At 45.6% G+C, this 19,077-nt stretch overlaps 1 protein-coding gene across 4 annotated transcripts in view; it reads right to left on the bottom strand.

Annotated features, from left to right (window-relative positions):
- dgkza (diacylglycerol kinase, zeta a) overlaps nt 1-19,077 on the bottom strand; it is a 140,429-nt gene that overhangs the window by 49,279 nt on the left and 72,073 nt on the right. For all 4 annotated transcript variants that reach the window (XM_080758791.1, XM_080758792.1, XM_080758793.1 and 1 more), the window contains 19 exons: nt 18,656-18,712; nt 18,210-18,278; nt 17,187-17,258; nt 16,596-16,712; nt 16,267-16,338; nt 16,023-16,121; nt 15,204-15,286; nt 14,567-14,627; nt 12,165-12,278; nt 11,658-11,795; nt 11,341-11,419; nt 11,167-11,222; nt 10,852-10,914; nt 10,091-10,164; nt 9,647-9,758; nt 9,322-9,408; nt 8,996-9,108; nt 8,411-8,511; nt 1,442-1,521 (listed from right to left, as the gene is read on the bottom strand). In XM_080758791.1, the coding sequence (XP_080614917.1) occupies nt 1,442-1,521; nt 8,411-8,511; nt 8,996-9,108; nt 9,322-9,408; nt 9,647-9,758; nt 10,091-10,164; nt 10,852-10,914; nt 11,167-11,222; nt 11,341-11,419; nt 11,658-11,795; nt 12,165-12,278; nt 14,567-14,627; nt 15,204-15,286; nt 16,023-16,121; nt 16,267-16,338; nt 16,596-16,712; nt 17,187-17,258; nt 18,210-18,278; nt 18,656-18,712 (1,647 nt within the window). The remainder of the gene's footprint in view (nt 1-1,441; nt 1,522-8,410; nt 8,512-8,995; nt 9,109-9,321; nt 9,409-9,646; nt 9,759-10,090; nt 10,165-10,851; nt 10,915-11,166; nt 11,223-11,340; nt 11,420-11,657; nt 11,796-12,164; nt 12,279-14,566; nt 14,628-15,203; nt 15,287-16,022; nt 16,122-16,266; nt 16,339-16,595; nt 16,713-17,186; nt 17,259-18,209; nt 18,279-18,655; nt 18,713-19,077) is intronic.

Genomic DNA, 19,077 nt, shown 5'->3' with positions numbered 1-19,077 from the left:
ATTGTATTGATTCAGTATTTATCTATCCATCTATTTTACTGATGGTTGTTGTTCCGTATAAAGTTCCATCCTGATTTATAATGTTTGATGTATCGTTTTTTGACTGTATTGTAACCTCGGCTGCGTTGAAAATGAGGGCTTGCCCTCAACTGTATCTCCGAGTATAAACCATTTTGGGCGGGAACCCCTTTTGGTGTTAGCATTATGTTATGATTTAGCTATTGAAAAACAGTAGATCTACAAGCTCATAGCGCGCCACCGAACGACTAACATAGAAACATGGCTTTTTCAGAAAACTGTCAGGATGTAGAAGACATTTTTAGAATCTGATCTCAGTTCAGAATGGTATAAATAAAGGTGATGATGATGATCAGACCCCCCCCCCCCCCCTGTGTGTCTCTTGAGCACGGCGGTAAAATCACACGACAAGCGGTCCAGCGTCAACCGACTACCAACCTGCACCGCCAAGCATCTCGAGGAGGGACGAACAAAGCAAAAATCCTGGAGAGGAAGAGGAGGAAGAGGAAGAGCAGGTCCCAAGCATCAGCGACCCCGAATATTGTCTAACACAGTGGTTCCCAAAGTGGCGTCCGGGGACCCCCCCCAAGGGGTCCTTGAGGGAGTTCCAGGGGGTATTTTGTAGCCAAATGGACCCTTATGGGTCTGTAACTCTGAGAGTGTACCAAATGGAACCAAATGGACCCTTATGGGTCTGTAACTCTGAGAGTGTACCAAATGGAACCAAATGGACCCTTATGGGTCTGTAACTCTGAGAGTGTACAAATGGAACCAAATGGACCCTTATGGGTCTGTAACTCTGAGAGTGTACAAATGGAACCAAATGGACCCTTATGGGTCTGTAACTCTGAGACTGTACCAAATGGAACCAAATGGACCCTTATGGGTCTGTAACTCTGAGAGTGAACCAAATGGAAACACTCTCATAGTTAAAATAACATTGATTTTAAGATATAAATTGGGGGTCCCTCCCAGAGATAGAAATGCCATTAAATGGGGGGTCCGTAGAGTAATGCAGGTCAAACTGGGAGGGTCCTTGAAATTAAACGGGTTGAGAATCACTGCTACAGCCGTAAAAAGCTTCACTTATGGGGGTCCCTGGCATATCTCTTCAAATGGGGGTCCGCGGGCTACACTGCGTGAAAAGAGGGATTAACCGCCAATTATGGGCACTAGATTTACCCGTAAACCTCAAGTTTAGCGGACATACTGTATACAGTAATATACAGTAATATACAGTAATATACAGTAATATACAGGGGTGATGGGTGGGTGTTTCATGGAATATACTCAAGCGTATTCCATGCTTTTTGAGCTGTGATAATTAGTGTCGATCTGGGGGTCCTTGACATGAAACCCACTGGGGAACCACTGCTCTGTAAACACACATGCTTTTCAAAGTGGGGCCGCCGGGTGGTCTCACCTCCTGTAGTCTCTCTATGTGAGCTCTGCACGTCTCCAAGTCACTGTCTCCAGGAACCACGATCAGTCCCAGCGGGATGGCTGAGAGAGAGAGAGAGACAGAGAGAGAGAGAGAGAGAGACAGAGAGATGATCTCCATTTAAAACGTGCCCGACAAAGAAAACAATTATGAATAAAGGGAATATTTCATCGCATAGTTTATCGACATCAATGGAGTGAGATTGAAGTTGATATGTCTGACTGAAAGCGACCTATAGGGGGAAACAGGAGAGCTGTACTACGTCTGTAAGGCGTTCCAAGTGTGCGGGGCACAGCACTTGAAAGCAGATTTTGCTAACCGGGAGTGCACTCGCCTATTCGTTTTAGTTAGAAGACAACAAGCTTGTGTCATTAAACCATGTGACTCCCATTGGAAATGCATTGAGGCGTCCATGACACACAGAAGACACAGGACACAAGTGTGTCTTAGGTGTGAGTGAGGCCTAAGGGTACGGTGTGTCATCATCATAAAGTCTGCAGGTGTGTGTGTGGATATGATAGACGTCCACATAACAAGTAACAAGTCAGCTAGCCTAACTTAATTAGTACCGTTTGCTAACTGTAATTGCACCTGGGAGACTCAAACAATTGAAGCAGCTAAAAAACTGTTAGTTTTTTTCGATGACAACTCTCCATGTTAAAAGGGGATGGAGCCAGAGGAAGGGGGCGATGGATAAAAGTTAAAGAACAAACTTTTAAGTGGAGAACTGAGACGTCCACAAAAGTTAACTCAAGAGTAAAGGGCACCGTTATTGTTTCTTTCCCCATGGATGAGCGGTAAAGTGTTCCGTGCGTTTTGGAGGGGGCGCTATAGCCCCTCCTATGGAGGGGGCGCTATAGCCCCTCCTATGCCCAGCTTTCCGGGTTTGTGTGAACACAAACAGTGGCTCGAGGGACGATTTGATTGGCAAAGTACACATTGGAGATGAAAGTTGAGGGGCAGGAAAGTGAAAAGAAGCCAACATTAAGCGATTGGCCGGGAATTACTTTTGTGAGGATTACATTTTGATTGGCTGATGAGCACGGAATGTGACGGATTACGATGTATGATGATAAGAGCGCCCCTCACTTCACACAAGTGTGATTTATTACTTTTTTATATATAAATAAACACGATGACTAGTTTCTTTCAAAGCCATGCCGTGGAAAAAACAAGAAAATAACACAAAATTATAGCCACGGGAAAGTGAAGTGAAGGACAGACAGACAGAGAGACAACAATGTAGACAGAGCGCTGGAAAGCATCAATGGATGTAAAGCGAGAGAGAGAGAGAGAGAGAGAGAGAGAGAGAGGGAGACAGGGAGAGGATGACAGGGAGAGAGACAGAGAGAGAGAGGGAGAGGGAGAGGGAGAGGGAGAGGGAGAGGGAGAGGGAGAGGGAGAGGGAGAGAGAGAGAGACAGGGAGAGAGACAGAGAGAGAGAGAGAGGGAGGGAGAGGGAGAGGGAGAGGGAGAGGGAGAGGGAGAGGGAGAGGGAGAGGGAGAGGGAGAGAGAGAGAGACAGGGAGAGAGACAGAGAGAGAGAGAGAGGGAGGGAGAGGGAGAGGGAGAGGGAGAGGGAGAGGGAGAGGGAGAGGGAGAGGGAGAGGGAGAGGGAGAGGGAGAGGGAGAGGGAGAGGGAGAGGGAGAGAGAGAGAGAGAGAGAAAGAAAGAGTAACAAAGTAGAGATATATAGAGAGCTGAACTGAGGACAGATCTTTTCCCGACCGTTGCTAGGCAACAGCTAAATTCCTCTGTGGGGTAAATCTGCTTTTCTCTCTTTCCATCTCTCTCTTTCTCTCTCTCTCTCTCTCTCTCTCTCTCTCTTTTCCCTTTCTATGCTCCTCTTTTCTCAACTTGTCCTCTCCCTCTCTGTGTTTCAACACAATCCTCCTATAGCCAGAGCTAATGTGTTAAGGTTTCTGGTCTAGAGTGGGCGGGTCGCGGCTGAGATTTTGCGCACGCCCCGATTGGCAAAATCGCAGCACTATAGGTCGTCACATCCTTTGGAGCGACGCCCACCCGGAAGGGTCGACTCCCACTTCTAGACCAGAGCGGCCAATGAGATCCTCCAGGCTTTCATGTTTTTGCGCCGGCGAAAATGAAAGCCTGGGTACCGAGGCTACTCCTCACCTGTCCCTCTCAACTCCTGTGTCACCCCCTCTTTCTGTCTCCACCTCTCTCTCTCTCTCTCATGATTACACATGATATGTGTGTGTATGTATGAGTGTGGACAACGGACAGACAGACACATAACAGACAGCAAATTCAACAAGAGGCTCAGACTGAGGGAGCTTGACAGATGGACATAAAACTACATATTGCAAAAAAGTTAAGTAAAGTTTATATGTATCCCCCCCCTCACCAGGTCCACTCCTGCTCTCACCAGGAGTGCCGCCAGGACCCGTGCGTTGCACCACACATATTTTTTAAGTGAAAATGATCAAATCATATCTTTGCTTCTGGAACTGAACATAATATTTAGAGGTGGTCCTGGACATGAAAAGGTTTGAGCAGCACTGACAGTACAGCAGTAGCTCAAGAATAGAAAAGAGTCTGCACACCAATTCCTGCTCCCAGATTATATCTTAAGTGGTAACGTTTCGAGCCATTACCACTTGAAGTAAAAGATATATCTGGGAGCAGAAATTGCGGGACTCTTTTATTCTTGAACTATCTCTGTTTCTGATCTGGCACACAGCCAGACACTTTGACTGGTTTTCAGCCTCCTTTGCCTGCACCACTGATAAAGCCAAGGTTTTTCAGACAACTGTTTTAGAAAACGTGTGCGACCCATCACCTTTCTTGTTGGTTGACTTGAACGGGTAACCAAGTAAAATAGGTCAGAATGCGGTGGTCACAAGGACAATTATCTGTTGAGAAAACTGATTTAGGTCGGGGCACGGTGGCACAGTCGGTAGTGCTGTCACCTCACAGCTAGAAGGTCCTGGGTTCGATTCCCGCTGGCGACGCTGGGGGCGGGGTTGGCGAAAGGGCCTTTCTGTGTGGAGTGTGCATGTTCTCCCCGTGTACCCTAGGGTAGGTACCCTCACAAAAAACATGCAGTAATCCTGGTCTCTAAACTACCTCCCTCTGGTCAGCCCCGCCTGATGGAGGGGAAAGAAACCGGTCGGAATAACGTGTTCCTTCCCCCCTGTCAGGTGAAAAGCAGCTTGGACTCCTCATGCATAGAAGGGAGCATGAGCCTTGCCGAGCCATGAGGCCCATACGGCAGGAGTCTATCTCCTGTTTCTGTAGCGTGAGGCAGCTTGATGTACAAGTACACCCTCTGGACATGACGCTAGTATGTCGCAGGGACTTACCCCCAATCCAACCCTTGATGCTGAGTGTCAAGCAGGGAGGCACTGGGTCCCATTTTTAGAGTCTTTGGTAAGACCCGGCCAGGTATTGAACCCCGACCTCCCAGTCTCAGGGTGGACACTCTAACCACAAGGCCACTGAGCTGGTAGAGAAGCAGTGAGCTAAAAAACACGGTAAAGCCTGAGACATATTGACAAACACACAAAACAGATTCCAGTTGAAAGTAAGCCCACGCGGGCAGATACAACTGTAGGGCATCAACGACGCATAATGTGAAAAGTTTTTTTACAGATACTTTTGGAAGTACTTTTGACGCCGTTTCTTTCACCCGACCAGCTCATCTCTGCCTTGCCGCCTTATTAGTTGCGACGGAAACAAAACAGGAAGCATGCAGCCTGGGCTTCCCGGATTAACCCATTTTGGGCGGGAACCCCATTTTTGGTGTTTTAAGCATTATGTTACACTTTAGCTATTGAAAAATAGCAGATCTACAAGCTCAAGCCGCGCTACGAGCTTGTAGGTCTGCTATTTTTGACAAATCGTGAAAATGTGGCGCAAATCTTTGAATATTCTTTCAGAGCAGAACTTTTCAACTCAAATATTTGCTGGAACAACATATTTTCAGATGGGGGGTCAGCGGACTATTTCATATTATTTTTTAATTTCTACGTCAGGCTTAAATGGATTAATTTATCATCAATTTATCATCCCTGTCGAGTGGAAAGCTGTATGCCCAAAGCTGTTGCTTTTCAGGAAATGGAAAAAAGGAGCCGTGCTACGAATGATTAAATGTAGAATAGATATTACAAGCTCACAATCCATTTTGTGCTACTGACTGTTATGTGCCTATCTTGTACAACAAGGCGGGCACTTGTGACTGGGTACAATGCTTTGTTTCATTTTATGAAAGAAGAAAAATAAGTTGAAATGTGGAGATAAGAGGTTATACTTTTATGTACTCGTCGTCGCTGTGAATGACTCCCGTGGCTCCGGAGCCAGTGTTTATCCCATTTAGTCCTGAGGCAGATTTAAAAAATAAAACTCTTCTAAATCCATACACTTTTCTGAAATAGTTTAACTGTGTCAGTGGTGCTCAACCTTTTTCATGTCAAGGACTCCCAGAATTATCTGAATTTGGCTGCGGACACCCATCTAAAAATTATTTGTTCCTGACCCCCCCCTGACCCCCCCCCCCCCCCCCCCCCCCCTCATAGATCCGCTCCGTCCTGAATGGGTTATTTTAAAACTCGCAGTGGCATTCGTTTGAAGCCGCGGAGGCTGGTGGCAAGCGGCACGCACGGCACTGCCGGCTGTCAAACGCGCGCGCCTCGGGGTTGGAGGAGCAAGTCATCCATCTGGGTTGTTCACATCAGACGGGGCCGCGTGCGCTGCCTGACTGTTGATAGGATGCTATCGGTGCCAGTTCCGGCGGATCCGGCCTTTGGGGGCATTTCCAGGGGTTTTAGAAGAGGGTTACGTGTCGGTGTTTAGTGATGGCTTCAGTTCATATTTGACTTGGCGGGGGATTTGAGTGGGGATTTGAGTGGAGTTCAGGAGAGATTCGATTTAGGACACTCACAACAAGTTCAATGCCTCTAGTAGGAGCCGCAGATATATAAATCCCTTTAGGCCACAGATCGGGCGGCAGTGGCTCAGTATAGCCTTGGGAAACCTAGACCTTTTTATTTCCAGGGAGAAAGTTCACTTCAATTCGGCATACAGTAATAGCGCAAACGTCGCTCATTCTCTGCCGATTTCTGATCGTCTGCACCTTTGTTAAATTGACGCACACACACTCCTCTCTCTCGCTCTGTCGCTCTAATTAATTAGTCTCATGTTGCGCAGCTGTGCCTGGTTTCTCCAGGCAGATCCTGCCGGGAGCTGCCTATGCCATAGAAAGCATGGTGAGTCTAGGGGTGAGTCAGTGATGCTTGCGGAACTCGACTACGTCTCGTTCCTGACCGCATCACTGTCGTGGCAAAAATCATGTTAAACAACACCCTCTCGTGTAATATTGCTTCATTCAAACGTGGGCTCCCCCAGAGTTAGCGTCGAAGTCTCCTTGAGCAAGACACTGAACCCCTAATAAGGGCCTTTCTCTGCCCCACCCCTCATTGTTTATATTGTGTTTAGGATCCAAGATGGCCGCAGCACCAGGAGGGGGTGGGGCGGAGGTGAGCGGGTGGGGTCGACATTATGCCCTTACTGGGCTGCGTTCACACATTCAAGACACCTGTCTTGTGTTTGTCCTGTGTCTGTGTTTAATGGCCTCGGAAGCCCATATGGAAGCCCATATGGCTTGACAAAACGTTTTGTTTGATGGGGGGGCAGGGCAGAACACATTCATCAAAGCTGTGTTCAGACACAAGGCAAGTGTCTTGAATGCAGCCCAGTTAAGGGCATATGTCGACCCCGCCCGCTCACCTCCGCTCCACCAATATAAACAAATATAAACAAATATAATCAATTGTAATTATTTGTGTGACAATTAATCGTTAACTTAAATGTATAATTGTGACAGTCAATGGTAGTCTGAAGCATCAGCCTGTGAGTGTCTCCAGGGCAAATGCAAACCACTGTACCAGAGTGCCTAATTAGATGTAAGACAAGAAACCACATTTGCAAAGTTTGGGTTGGCAACAGTATACGACCCGCACACGCACACGCACACACACACACACACACACACACACACACACACACACACACACACACACACACACACACACACACACACACACACACACACACACACACACACACACACACACACACACACACACACACACACACACACACACACACACACACACACACACACACACACACACACACACACACACACACACACACACACGCTTTCTCAGTGCACACAGTGGCACCTTGTGGTGAACATTAAGAACACACGTAATGTGCGTGTGCGTGTTTATTGTAAATAAAGCACCAAGTCAAAGTGTGAGCATAATTGGACTGGAGAACAAAGGAATGAAAGCAGAATGGGTATGGGGTAGAAGAGAGAGAGAGAGAGAGAGAGAGAGAGAGAGAGAGAGAGAGAGAGTAAAAGATAAAAGCAAGCGCAAAGTTTTTATCTTCCATCAAACATGGGCACAATAAGAGGCAGTGGGCAGTGTGTGTGCATGTGCGTGCGTGTGTGTGTGTGTGCGTGCGTGTGTGCGAGTGTGTGTGATCATAATCACACACAGATAAGAGCAGCAACAAGGCCAGTGATTCGGGATCAAACAAGACACACAATGATAGGCCAACGCTGGCAAAGCCTCCAGCCAAGAGGGGGATTTCCCACTGTGCCGTTTACTCTTTCAGTCTGCTGATACAGCGTGCACACACACACACACACACACACACACACACACACACACACACACAGAGAGAGAGGATTTCGCACTGCGCTTTGCAGTCATATTTATCTTTCATATGAGACAAACATTTTCAGATACATGCACACACGCACACAGACAGCGCAGCTGACCTTGCGTTTTGCCGACCTAAGAGCTCACACGGCGTTGCACGCACAACGCACTATGGGTTTGCGTGCTGCGTGCGTGCGTTGCGTGAGTTGCGTGTGTGCGTGCGTGCGTTGTGTGTGTGTGCGTGCGTGCGTGTGTTCCGTACATGCTTGCCGTAGTTTCTCCTTGTCGTAGTGCAGAGCCTCGTAGTCGTGCATGCTGATCCTGCTCACTCTGATCCTCAACCTCTCTGGAACGGGCTGCTGGCTGCAGGCAGACAGACAGACAGACAGACAGCAGCGGGACAGAGAGGATGATATCTCCATAATCATTTCGAGTTGTAGTCTTTGTTGGGTTGCGTTTACATTTGCACTGTGGCAGCGCTTCAAAACCGCCATCAGTATATTTCTTTACATAATAGGTAGTTAAACAACTAGTCGAATAGTAAACTAGGCAACTAGTCGACTAGTCAAAATGACTAGAAGTGAATGCCCTAGTGGCCTAGTTCATATGAAATAAACCCAACAAAGGCAACGCTTACGATTTGTTTCAAAGTCATAAAGAAATGATGTGTGAGTGTGAGGGGGGAAATAAAAAAGAACATCTGTCAGAGTGAATAAGCATGTGCAGCAGTTGTATCTGGTGTTTGACCGTAAATGTAACCGTCTTCTGATCAGAGACTGACTGATCTATGATGTGTTACGCTGCTTTCTGCGCGGATGCAAATGAAAGGATTCAAATGCGCCCTTACTCGTTGAGGTGTGGCAGTGACGTGCGTCGTTTGGTTTTCTGGACCATGTTGGCCTGGTTTCTGAGGCTGATGTGGATGACGGAGGGCGCCAGTCTGCAGGGTTCCCCGTCCACCTGCCGACACACAGACAAAACCCAGTCCATCCATTAAAACCCATTTGGACCTGAAGTCGATTTTTACAAATGCCTTCTAAATCCTGACATGTTTCTATGTCAGTGGTGGACGTTTCAAAAAGTATTTATTTATTTAAATGGGCCAGAGTAGACTAGACCAGACTAGACCAGACTAGACCAGACTAGACCAGAACAGACTAGAGCATGACGTACCTGTACGGGGAGGGGTTTCGTCGTGGTCAGGATGACCTCACTACACTGGTTCAACCTCTCACCATGTCCTCCAACCTGGAGGGTAGCCTACACACACACACACACGCACACACACACACACACACACGCACGCGCACGCACACACACACGCACACACACACACACACACACACACACACACGCACACGCACACGCACACGCACACACACACACACACACACACACACACACAAGATGGTTGTGATATTCAATCTGCCGCTGTGTGGCCTCCCTCAGGCTACAGTACAGTATGATCAGGGGGGGGCAAATAGGAGTTGAGAGTTACCAGTGACGTCATGGTGAACCCTATGACCTCGATGTACCCGTCGTCGTGGCGCTGAGGCTCGAAGTCGTGATGCTCGCCGGGGTTCCCCCAGGGCGTGGTGCCCGCACAGTACCTGCGGGGGGCAGTGTTGTGCAGTGTTGTTTTTGGCAGCAACATTTCTATTTTAGTTTTTAGTCTATTGAATAGTACTAGTCACATTTTAGTCACCCGTGGAATGTTTTAGTGCGTTTGGTTTCAGTCGACTAAATGTCATATGTTTTTAGTCGACTAAATCTACAGTTGATTTAGTCGACTACAATGTATTTTGTCGGGGCCTTGATGCCGTCGTAATGACTGTTTTAACACTTGCAGCGCGACGCGTTGTGAGCTTGTAAATCGGCTATTTCCAGCATGCAAACAAGTGTAAAATGACTTATACTGGAGTTCCAGTTACAGTATACTGACCTGGGGATATTGAGGAAGACCAAGCATTGTAGCTTCAGCTCCTGGACCTTCGATGTCAAATCTGTCCCGTCACACTGGGGGCCGGACGGACGGACAGATGGACGGAGACAAAAATGGTCAAGACCAGGTTTACTTGTTGTTTACGTCCTTCGGGTTAAATCGTCATTTTTGTACCAGCATCAACCACTTAATAAATCGGGACGTCGAAAATGAACAAAACGTAACTGGCTACCGGTACCTAGCATCCATCAACATAACTGTTGTAGCATCTATCTAAATGACACAGACTACCTAGAGCAGTATCTCAGCATGCCCACTGTCATATAGTAGGGCATTCACTTCTAGTCATTTTTACTAGTTGACTAGTTGCCTAGTATAACTACCTATTATGTAAAAAAAAAAAAGAACTGTGTACATTGGTGACTATAACTATAATCTACCTGATCTTGAGGCCAACAAAATCGGGGGAAAAAAAATAAAATAAATGTTCTTTTTTCCTTATCAACTAGTCAACTAGTACCAACAAGGTCGACTTATGGATAAACTAGTCGACTAGTAAACTAGTTGACTAGTTGCTTAATGCCCTACCATATAGCGTCTATCAACAGAACTGAATTAGCGCTCGCGCAAATCGCATACACCGTCAAGCATCAATCTAAATAATGTAATTATTATCTAAGTGAACAGAATAACTCCAGTATGATGATGGCTATGATGATACGGTGATAAGTGCCAGAGCAACGAGTTGATCAGTCTCTTACCACCACTTTGATGTGTTTGGAGAGATCCTTGGAGCTTCCCATCAGGAAGTCTGAGAAGGCCGTCTGTTGGAGACAGAAAGACAAAACAGTGTTTGAGATGATGGCGGCGGTGGCGCGCGCATTCCTCCTCCGCTCTGTTGTCGCCACTTTGGGCTATTTTTCAACACCGCGACAAGCGATTACACCGTTTTAAAGCGGATTTTCATGAAAAGCAACGATCATGTCAGCACAGTGGCTCTTCAAAAGGTTAATGAAAACCAATCAGGGAGATCTGGAACACCATTGTTTAATCCCCCGCAGTTAAACTACACTCACCCCAGCATAGAACATCTTGTTCCTAAAACGGCTGTTAAACTTCTCAGGGTTGGCTTCTGAAAAACAGAGAACGACAAGACATTTAGCACAGGAGGCAACGTAAAAACAAAAAGTAGTTTAGCATCTGTAACTTCCTTGGTTGAATCCACAGTGATGGGATCATGTGATCCTTACCTCTCGACTCATGGAACTCCAGGGTCACGTGAGCGTCGAACCCAAGACTGAAGTAGTTGTTGAACACATCTAGGGCAAGCTGGGGAGAAAACACACACACAAGCGCACACGCACGCACGCGCACACACACACAGACACACACACACACACACACACACACACACACACACACACACACACACACACACACACACACAGACACACACACCTGAACACAGACTCTATTTTACTTTGCCAAAAAGCACACATTGTGTGCGCGTGCGTGCATGCATGCATGCGTGCATGCGTGCATGCGTGCGTGCGTGTTCTAAACTGACCTTGTCGGTTTGCTGCTCGTCGTGTTCGGCCCCTGCACCGAGGTTGGGTTCAACCCGTAGATTCCACCTGTCTAACTGGACCACAGTTCCCTCTTCAACGTGAGACAGGATCTTTGACACCGGCTCATCTGTGTAGCCCTGGAATATGCATGGTATGAGAAGGAGAATTAATAGAATAGTGTCTATTAAAACTATGCCGATAAATGTTTTCTCTAAAATGTTAGGGAGGGGCTAGTTCAGAAGAGCGCAGTAGAACTAAAAAATAAGTCATTTTATGTTTGGTTGTATTGCGCTCTGAAAATAGCAAGTTAACCAAATCTGATCAAATTACGCCACCTATACGCCAAGTATATTTGGCAACAAAATAAACTGTAGATTTAGTAAACTAAAATCTCACATTTAGTTGACTAAAACTAGACAAAAACCCAAAAAATCCAGGTGACTAAAATATGACTAAACTAAATAAAAATTAGCTGTGTGTGTGAGCGTGTGCGTGTGTGTACCCACCCCTCCCCAGTTAAGGGTCCTGGCCAGGTCGTTTCCGGTCCCCAGTGGTAAAACAGCAACAGCAGGTTGAGGGTGCAACCCCAGCTCATCAAGGCAGGATAGCACCCAGCCCACCTATAGAAACACACACACACACACACACACACACACACACACACACACACACACACACACACACACTTCTTTAGGCTAGGTCTCTCAAACCTTTTCATGTCAATGAGTGAACGCATTTTGACCTGGGGACGATTCTACAAAATGGCTTCTAAATCATGACAGTTTTCTGAAAAACCCTATGTTTCTATGTCAGTGGTTCTCAAACATTTCCATGTCAAGGAACCCCAAAACTATATGGAATTGGCCGCCGACCCCCATCTGAAAATATGTTGTTCCAGGGACCAACATAATAACATAATGCTTAAAACACCAAAAGGGGTTCCCACCCAAAATGGGTTAAGGACCTAAGGTTTTGTTAGAAATGTTTGAGTTACTTAGCTAAAGGTACTGTATTATTTCAGATTTTTATGACGGCTTCATGGAAAGAAAACAACATGATACAAAATATATTAAAGAAAAGTGGGAAACAGAAGGTAACATCATATATCAAACGATGAGTGGTCTGAGATATGTAAATTCCAATGGAAATGTACCGTACTAATTCACATGTATGGAGGGAATTTGGGTAGAAAGGAAATGTCTTGTCCGTTTCTTCATTACGCCGAAACAGAAGGCACATTTCTGGAATGGGGAGGCAACATGCTGGAGACAGTGTGGGTCTCGGGAGGCTAACCATTGGCATATTCTCTGGGGGTGCCCAGTGATTAGAAGCTTCTGGACAGAATTTCAGAGATCAATAAATGCAATATTTGGGTGCTAATTTGCCCTTAGAGCTTACTACATTATTTTTTAGGACATGCACATTTTCAGATGGGAAGATCTGATGAATACCTATTCTGTATTCTGATATCCGCATGTATAAAAGTATTTACACGACCCTGGTTGCTTCCTGAGGCCCCCCACCATGAAAGAAAATAGATATAGTACATTATATTTATAATATGGAACAGATCACTTTCTCTCTCAGACTGCAGAAGGAGAAATGTATAAAGTTTTGGTCTAATTGGGTGGAATAAATTATTCCTTTGCAACCAGATCTTGTAGCAGCAAGGATTGAATGATTCTGTCTTATACTTATGTCTCTCTTTTTTGGTTCCGTTGTTTTCAGTTTACTAGGTTTACTGCTCACAGTTTCAAATACTCCCTTATGTCTCCCTGAGCCACTGAGCTGGTCTGAGTGTTGCTATAGTCAGGGCGATTCAGGACACGTTTGCTGTGAATGGCCTATTCTAGTGTTTAATAATGCTTACTGCTGTTGCGTCTATGGCTCCTGGGCTATAAGATCAATGCAAGTTGATCTCATCTCTTATCGTAACGCTGTCATCACCGCGCCCTGTTTGTTTAACAAGGTGGCCCGCAGGCCCAGCACCGTAACTAATTGAGGTTCAGTGTGTCTTTGATTGGAAAATTAAGTTTCAGACTGCGGGTACTCTGCACTCATCTTTATTCAAACTGATGTACCCCAAGGTGACAATTTGCTTCCAAAGGACCTTTGCCGTAGTCGAGGAGAATATAATTATCTCTGTGAAGCAGGCGCTCTCCATAACGAACATTGACAAATCTAAGCTGCGCTCGCGACTCCCACCAGACATCTAAATGAACAGAACACCATGAACTTCTGGCACTATAGTGGATTTATCCAGCTTGATTGAGTGGGCTAAACTCGTGATTGTGATTATTGAGGTGCACTATAGCTACGAGCTTGTAGATCTGCTATTTTAAATATTTTTAAAATCTTGAAAATGTGACGCATATCTTTGAATATATATTCTTTCAATTTTAAACTTAAATCTTTGCTTTTCGGGGGGGGGGGGGGGGGGACCGTGGAACTACAAATACAGATAATTCTGGGGGTCCTTGACATGAAAAAGGTTGAGCACCACTGACACTGACACAGAAACTGTTGTTTTTTTAGAAATGGGTTAATGTGTGAAGACAGCAGGTTGAAAAAGTGAAGGCAACGAAGGCCATGTGAGGCTGTGAGCACTCGTTACGAATGGGCTCTTTTAGCTCCGTCTGGCCCACAGCAAAACAAATCGTGTTTGACAACACCATGTCTAGAACAGACTTCTGTACCGCTAGCTTCAAACAGCAGTCAAAGGAACCCGTGCTAACTCAGAGGGACAGAATGCAATGAGAAGTCAGTGTGTGTTCTCTGTGTGTGTTGTGTGTGTGTGTGTGTGTGTGTGTGTGTGTGTGTGTGTGTGTGTGTGTGTGTGTGTGTGTGTGTGTGTGTGTGTGTGTGCACACACACACACACACACACAGAACAGAGTGTGATTACTTACCGTTCCATCCCCTCCACATGCCAGGATCCTTAAGTTGTGGACTTTACGATACAGCTCCAGGCTAGGACACACACGCAAGCGTACACATGCGCACGCACACGCACACGCACACACACACACACACACACACACACACACACACACACACACACACACACACACACACACACACACACACACACACACACACACACTTCTTCAGTATCCAGGATGTACCACATATATTTTGTTTTCAAATCGTGTGCATGTATTTGCTTGTCTGGGTGAGTGTGCGTGCGCAAGTGCATGTGTGGGCGCGCGTGCGTGTGTGGTTAATCGCCCACCACCATAATACTCCAACTGTGTTATTTATTTTTATTTAATTATGGCCATGAATGATTAACATAAGAGAGCGCTGCATAACACTGTAGTCTAGTGTGTAGCTCTCACATCATGGCACAGTAGCTTGGGAGAGTGACAACATTTTCTGAGCTTACCAAGCTGTGTGTCTGATGTTGGCACATTCTTTCTTCTCCCTCCATACTCCAAATTCTGCTGATGGGATTTGTACCTACTCACCTACAGTACAGTGTGTGTGTGTGTGTGTGTGTGTGTGTGTGTGTGTGTGTGTGTGTGTGTGCGTGCGTGCGTGACTCACCCCTCCTTGGGCCCTCCTTGGCTGAGATCAAACACCTGTCTTGGATTGAGGTACCACATGAAGGTCTGCAGGATCTTGGCACCCTGGAACAAACGCACGACAATCAATAGTATCTATCTATCTATCTATCTATCTATCTATCTCTCTATCTCTCTATCTATCTATCTATCCATCTATCTATCTATCGTAGATATTATAAGGTTTAGCAGCAGGGGTAATGACAGATTCATCTTCTGCCGGGACAACCAATAGACTTAGACTTAGAGGGATCTTCAACAATGACCTCAGAGTAACTACAGGTTGGCCACCAAATATATATGCCACCGAGTGGTGCGCTACGAGCTTCTGCTATTTTTTAATAATTGTGAAAATGTGCCTCAAATCTTTGAATATATATATTATTACAGAGTGAACATTTTAACTCAAATCTTTGCTTCTCTTCTGGGGAGGTCCCTGGAACAACATATTTTCAAATGGGGGTCAGCGACCAATTACATATAATTTTTGGGCTCCTTGACATGAAATATTGAGCACCACTGATACAGAAACATAGGTATTTCAGAAAACTGTCAGAATTTAGAAGACATTGTTTAAATTTCGACATCAGGTCTAAGTGGGTTAAGAGAATGTAGAATAATTGTTATTTGGATCAATGTTTGCCTGTTAAATCCACGCCTATGGTACCAACATACAATACAGCATGGAATTGTGGACACAATCCTATCCAAAAGACAACTAAATCTTGTTGCGTGCACTCGTATGAGTGAGTGAGTGACAAACAAAGCCCTTTGAATCTTCAAACCAGACGTGTTTTCATACCTGATTCCCTCCACTCTTGGGGTTGACAAACACCAGCAGAGGCTTCATCAGCGGCGAGGGGATGGGTCGGATGATGAAAGGCTTCCAGAGCCTCCCTTCCTGCGGAGACAAGAAGTACAACATATTTGTGTATGTATGTGCATATGTATGTGTAGATTGTGTACATGTATTGATAGTTGACGGAACAATTGATCCATCTCTTTGCTGTTGTGCTTGCATATTGTATGCGAATAACGATACACACCTCCACTCCTTTTTTACTGCTTTTCCTCTTGAACGATGTTCTCTTCTTCTTTTTACTGTTCTTTATAGATGACTGTAGAGAGAAGAGGAGAGGAGAAGAGAAGAGAAGAGAAGAGAAGAGAAGAGAAGAGAAGAGAAGAGAAGAGAAGAGAAGAGAAGAGAAGAGAAGAGAAGAGAATTGTTGTTCCGATAGAAAACACTAGATGGCACCAAAAGACAAGACTTCATTCAGTTTGTCCCATGACACTCAATGAAAGCAGTCCCTGAGCTGAGCACAGAGATAAACACATACAGTACAGCCAGGTGGGAGTGATTGACAGACAGGTGTACCTGATGTCGTTTGACTCGTATGATCCAGGTGGGCGGGACTATGAGCGCAGCGTGAGCTCCTATTGTGCAGGTCTCCTCGATCTGCTGCAGCATGAAGCAGGATACCTTGTTGTGGTACTGGAAACACACACACACACACACACACACACACACACACACACACACACACACACACACACGTGATGGAAGACTCCATGTATTTTGTACTATGGAACATTTAATTATATTTAGAGCATGTTCTGTACTGAGTAGTGACTGCATGAGTCAAAATGCATGAGTCAAAATCCCATATCACAACATGTTTGACCAAATGGTGACGATAATAGTCTTGTGGTCATTCCTTCAACATACCCAAGAAATAAAATGTATTGAAAATAGCTTGTGGATGGGCTGCTTTTCACTATTTTAGAAAATCCCAGACAAACTTTAAAAACCACAAAAATACGGCTTTGAGAGAAGTGCCCAATGCCCATTTCACAACATCCAAAATCCCAGTTCCTCAAACCACGACATGGATATAATAATATCAACGTAATAATACTTGCTCCACAACCCCCTCTTGTAGGACACAATCCCCTACAAGGTACTTACAGCTTGTTTGCACCAGGAGCAACTGATGGCAACAATCTCTTTACTGTGGAAGGCAAACTTCTGTTGGAAACCCTGCAGGGGAGAGAGGAGAGGCCAGGCCGACACAGAGGGGAGTCAAAAGAGGTTCGGGATAATCACTTCTTTCTTTTACAATAGAACGCCAGGCTTTACTGTATGTTATCCCGCTTATTACACGGCTACTTCACCCATTTAGACCTGATACCGATTTAAAAATAAATGTTTCTGTCAGGGGTACTCAACCTTTTTCATGTCAAGGACCCCCAGAATTATCTGAATTTGGCCGCAGACCCCCCATCTGAATATATGTTGTTCCAGGGACAAGATTTGCAGGGAAGCAAAGATTTGAGTTAAAAACGTTCACTCTGAAAGAATATATATTCAAAGATTTGCACCACATTTTCACGAATTTTCAAAAATAGCAGAACTACAAGCTTGTAGCGCGGCACTCGGTGCCGCACTATGAGCTTGTACGGTAGATCTGCTATTTTGAAATAGCTAAAGTATAACATAATGCTTACAACACCAAAAACGGTTCCCGTGGTACACATGTCCCACTAAAGCGAATAATATCTCTGTGGCGACAGGCCGCCTTTCCGTGGTCGACGGCACTCTGGCCCGCATCCCGCTGTCGTACAGCACGTAATCACACCCGAGAACACAGCGCTCTTCATCGGTAACTGCTTTAATGGCATCCCCGGTGGCGCAGCTAATGCACACACCAAGCTGCAGCAGACTGTACCGTGTGTCATAAGTCATATCACACCGGAGTCATCGTCAGCAGAATCCACACAAACCTCCGCTGTGCTTATGTCTGTGCACTTTTTGTGGGGAATTTTGTGACAAAAGATTTTTATTTTCAAAATCACTCATTTCCCAATACAGAGAGTAAATGATGTATCCCCCCCCCCCTCCCCCAAAAAAAGCACTTTCTACCTGGCTTTGCCATTTAGGGTTACGTCATAATTGGATGACGTGTTTTTTCTAATGAGCAAATATTCTCACCTTGCCACATTGTTTACATTTCCCCTCCTGTCTCCGTCGATGCACCCAATGGTGACGGACCACGATTGGCTGCAATACACACACGCACACACGCACACACACACACACACACACACACACACACACACACACACACACTTTATCATTTTCTAGACAACAATACATGCCACTGCTTCCAATAGTTAGGATGGGTAAATGCAGTAGGACAAATTCTATCTGCATAATGTACTTTGGCTATTAATACCCCTATAAACAATTAACGGACACACAATTATTATCATATAACGGCGTGTCTGTCTGTCTGTCTGAGATTTAAATGTATTGTGCACTGCCAGGCAGTAAGCCTACACTGATTACGCTGAAATATAAATATTGAACAAAACCTCAGCCTCAGTTATTCAGCAAATGTCTCTCTCTCTCTCATAAAGAAATGTTCCACAACTTACCTCTCTGATGTTTCGAGAGCCTGACTCTCGGAAGGATGGTTTACATCTGAAATTAATCTGGAGGAGAGAGGAGAGGAGAGGAGAGAAGAGGGAGAGGAGAGGGAGAGGAGAGGGAGAGGAGAGGAAGAGGGAGAGGGAGAGGAGAGGGGAGGAGAGGAGAGGAGAGGAAAGTTTTAGTTGATAAAGTGCTGATCCCGTCTTTACCCCAAACAGAACATAATGCTTGTAGGCTGTACGGCGGCAGGACAACACCACTGTGTAGTGGACAGCTGTCCCCACAGCTATAGAGCGTTGCAGCCCCGCCCCCTCGAGACACCCGGAAAATAAATCCCCGTTCATTTTCCTTATAGACTTTTCAGAAAGTATTTATTTAAAGACGTTTACGCTGCGGACAAAGCCAACTCTTGTCGTGACAAATCATG

The sequence above is a fragment of the Protomyctophum bolini genome (genome assembly GCF_963924005.1).
Source record: "Protomyctophum bolini genome assembly, chromosome: 24".
Classification (NCBI taxonomy): domain Eukaryota; kingdom Metazoa; phylum Chordata; class Actinopteri; order Myctophiformes; family Myctophidae; genus Protomyctophum; species Protomyctophum bolini.
This window is presented reverse-complemented; position numbering and strand designations above follow the sequence as displayed.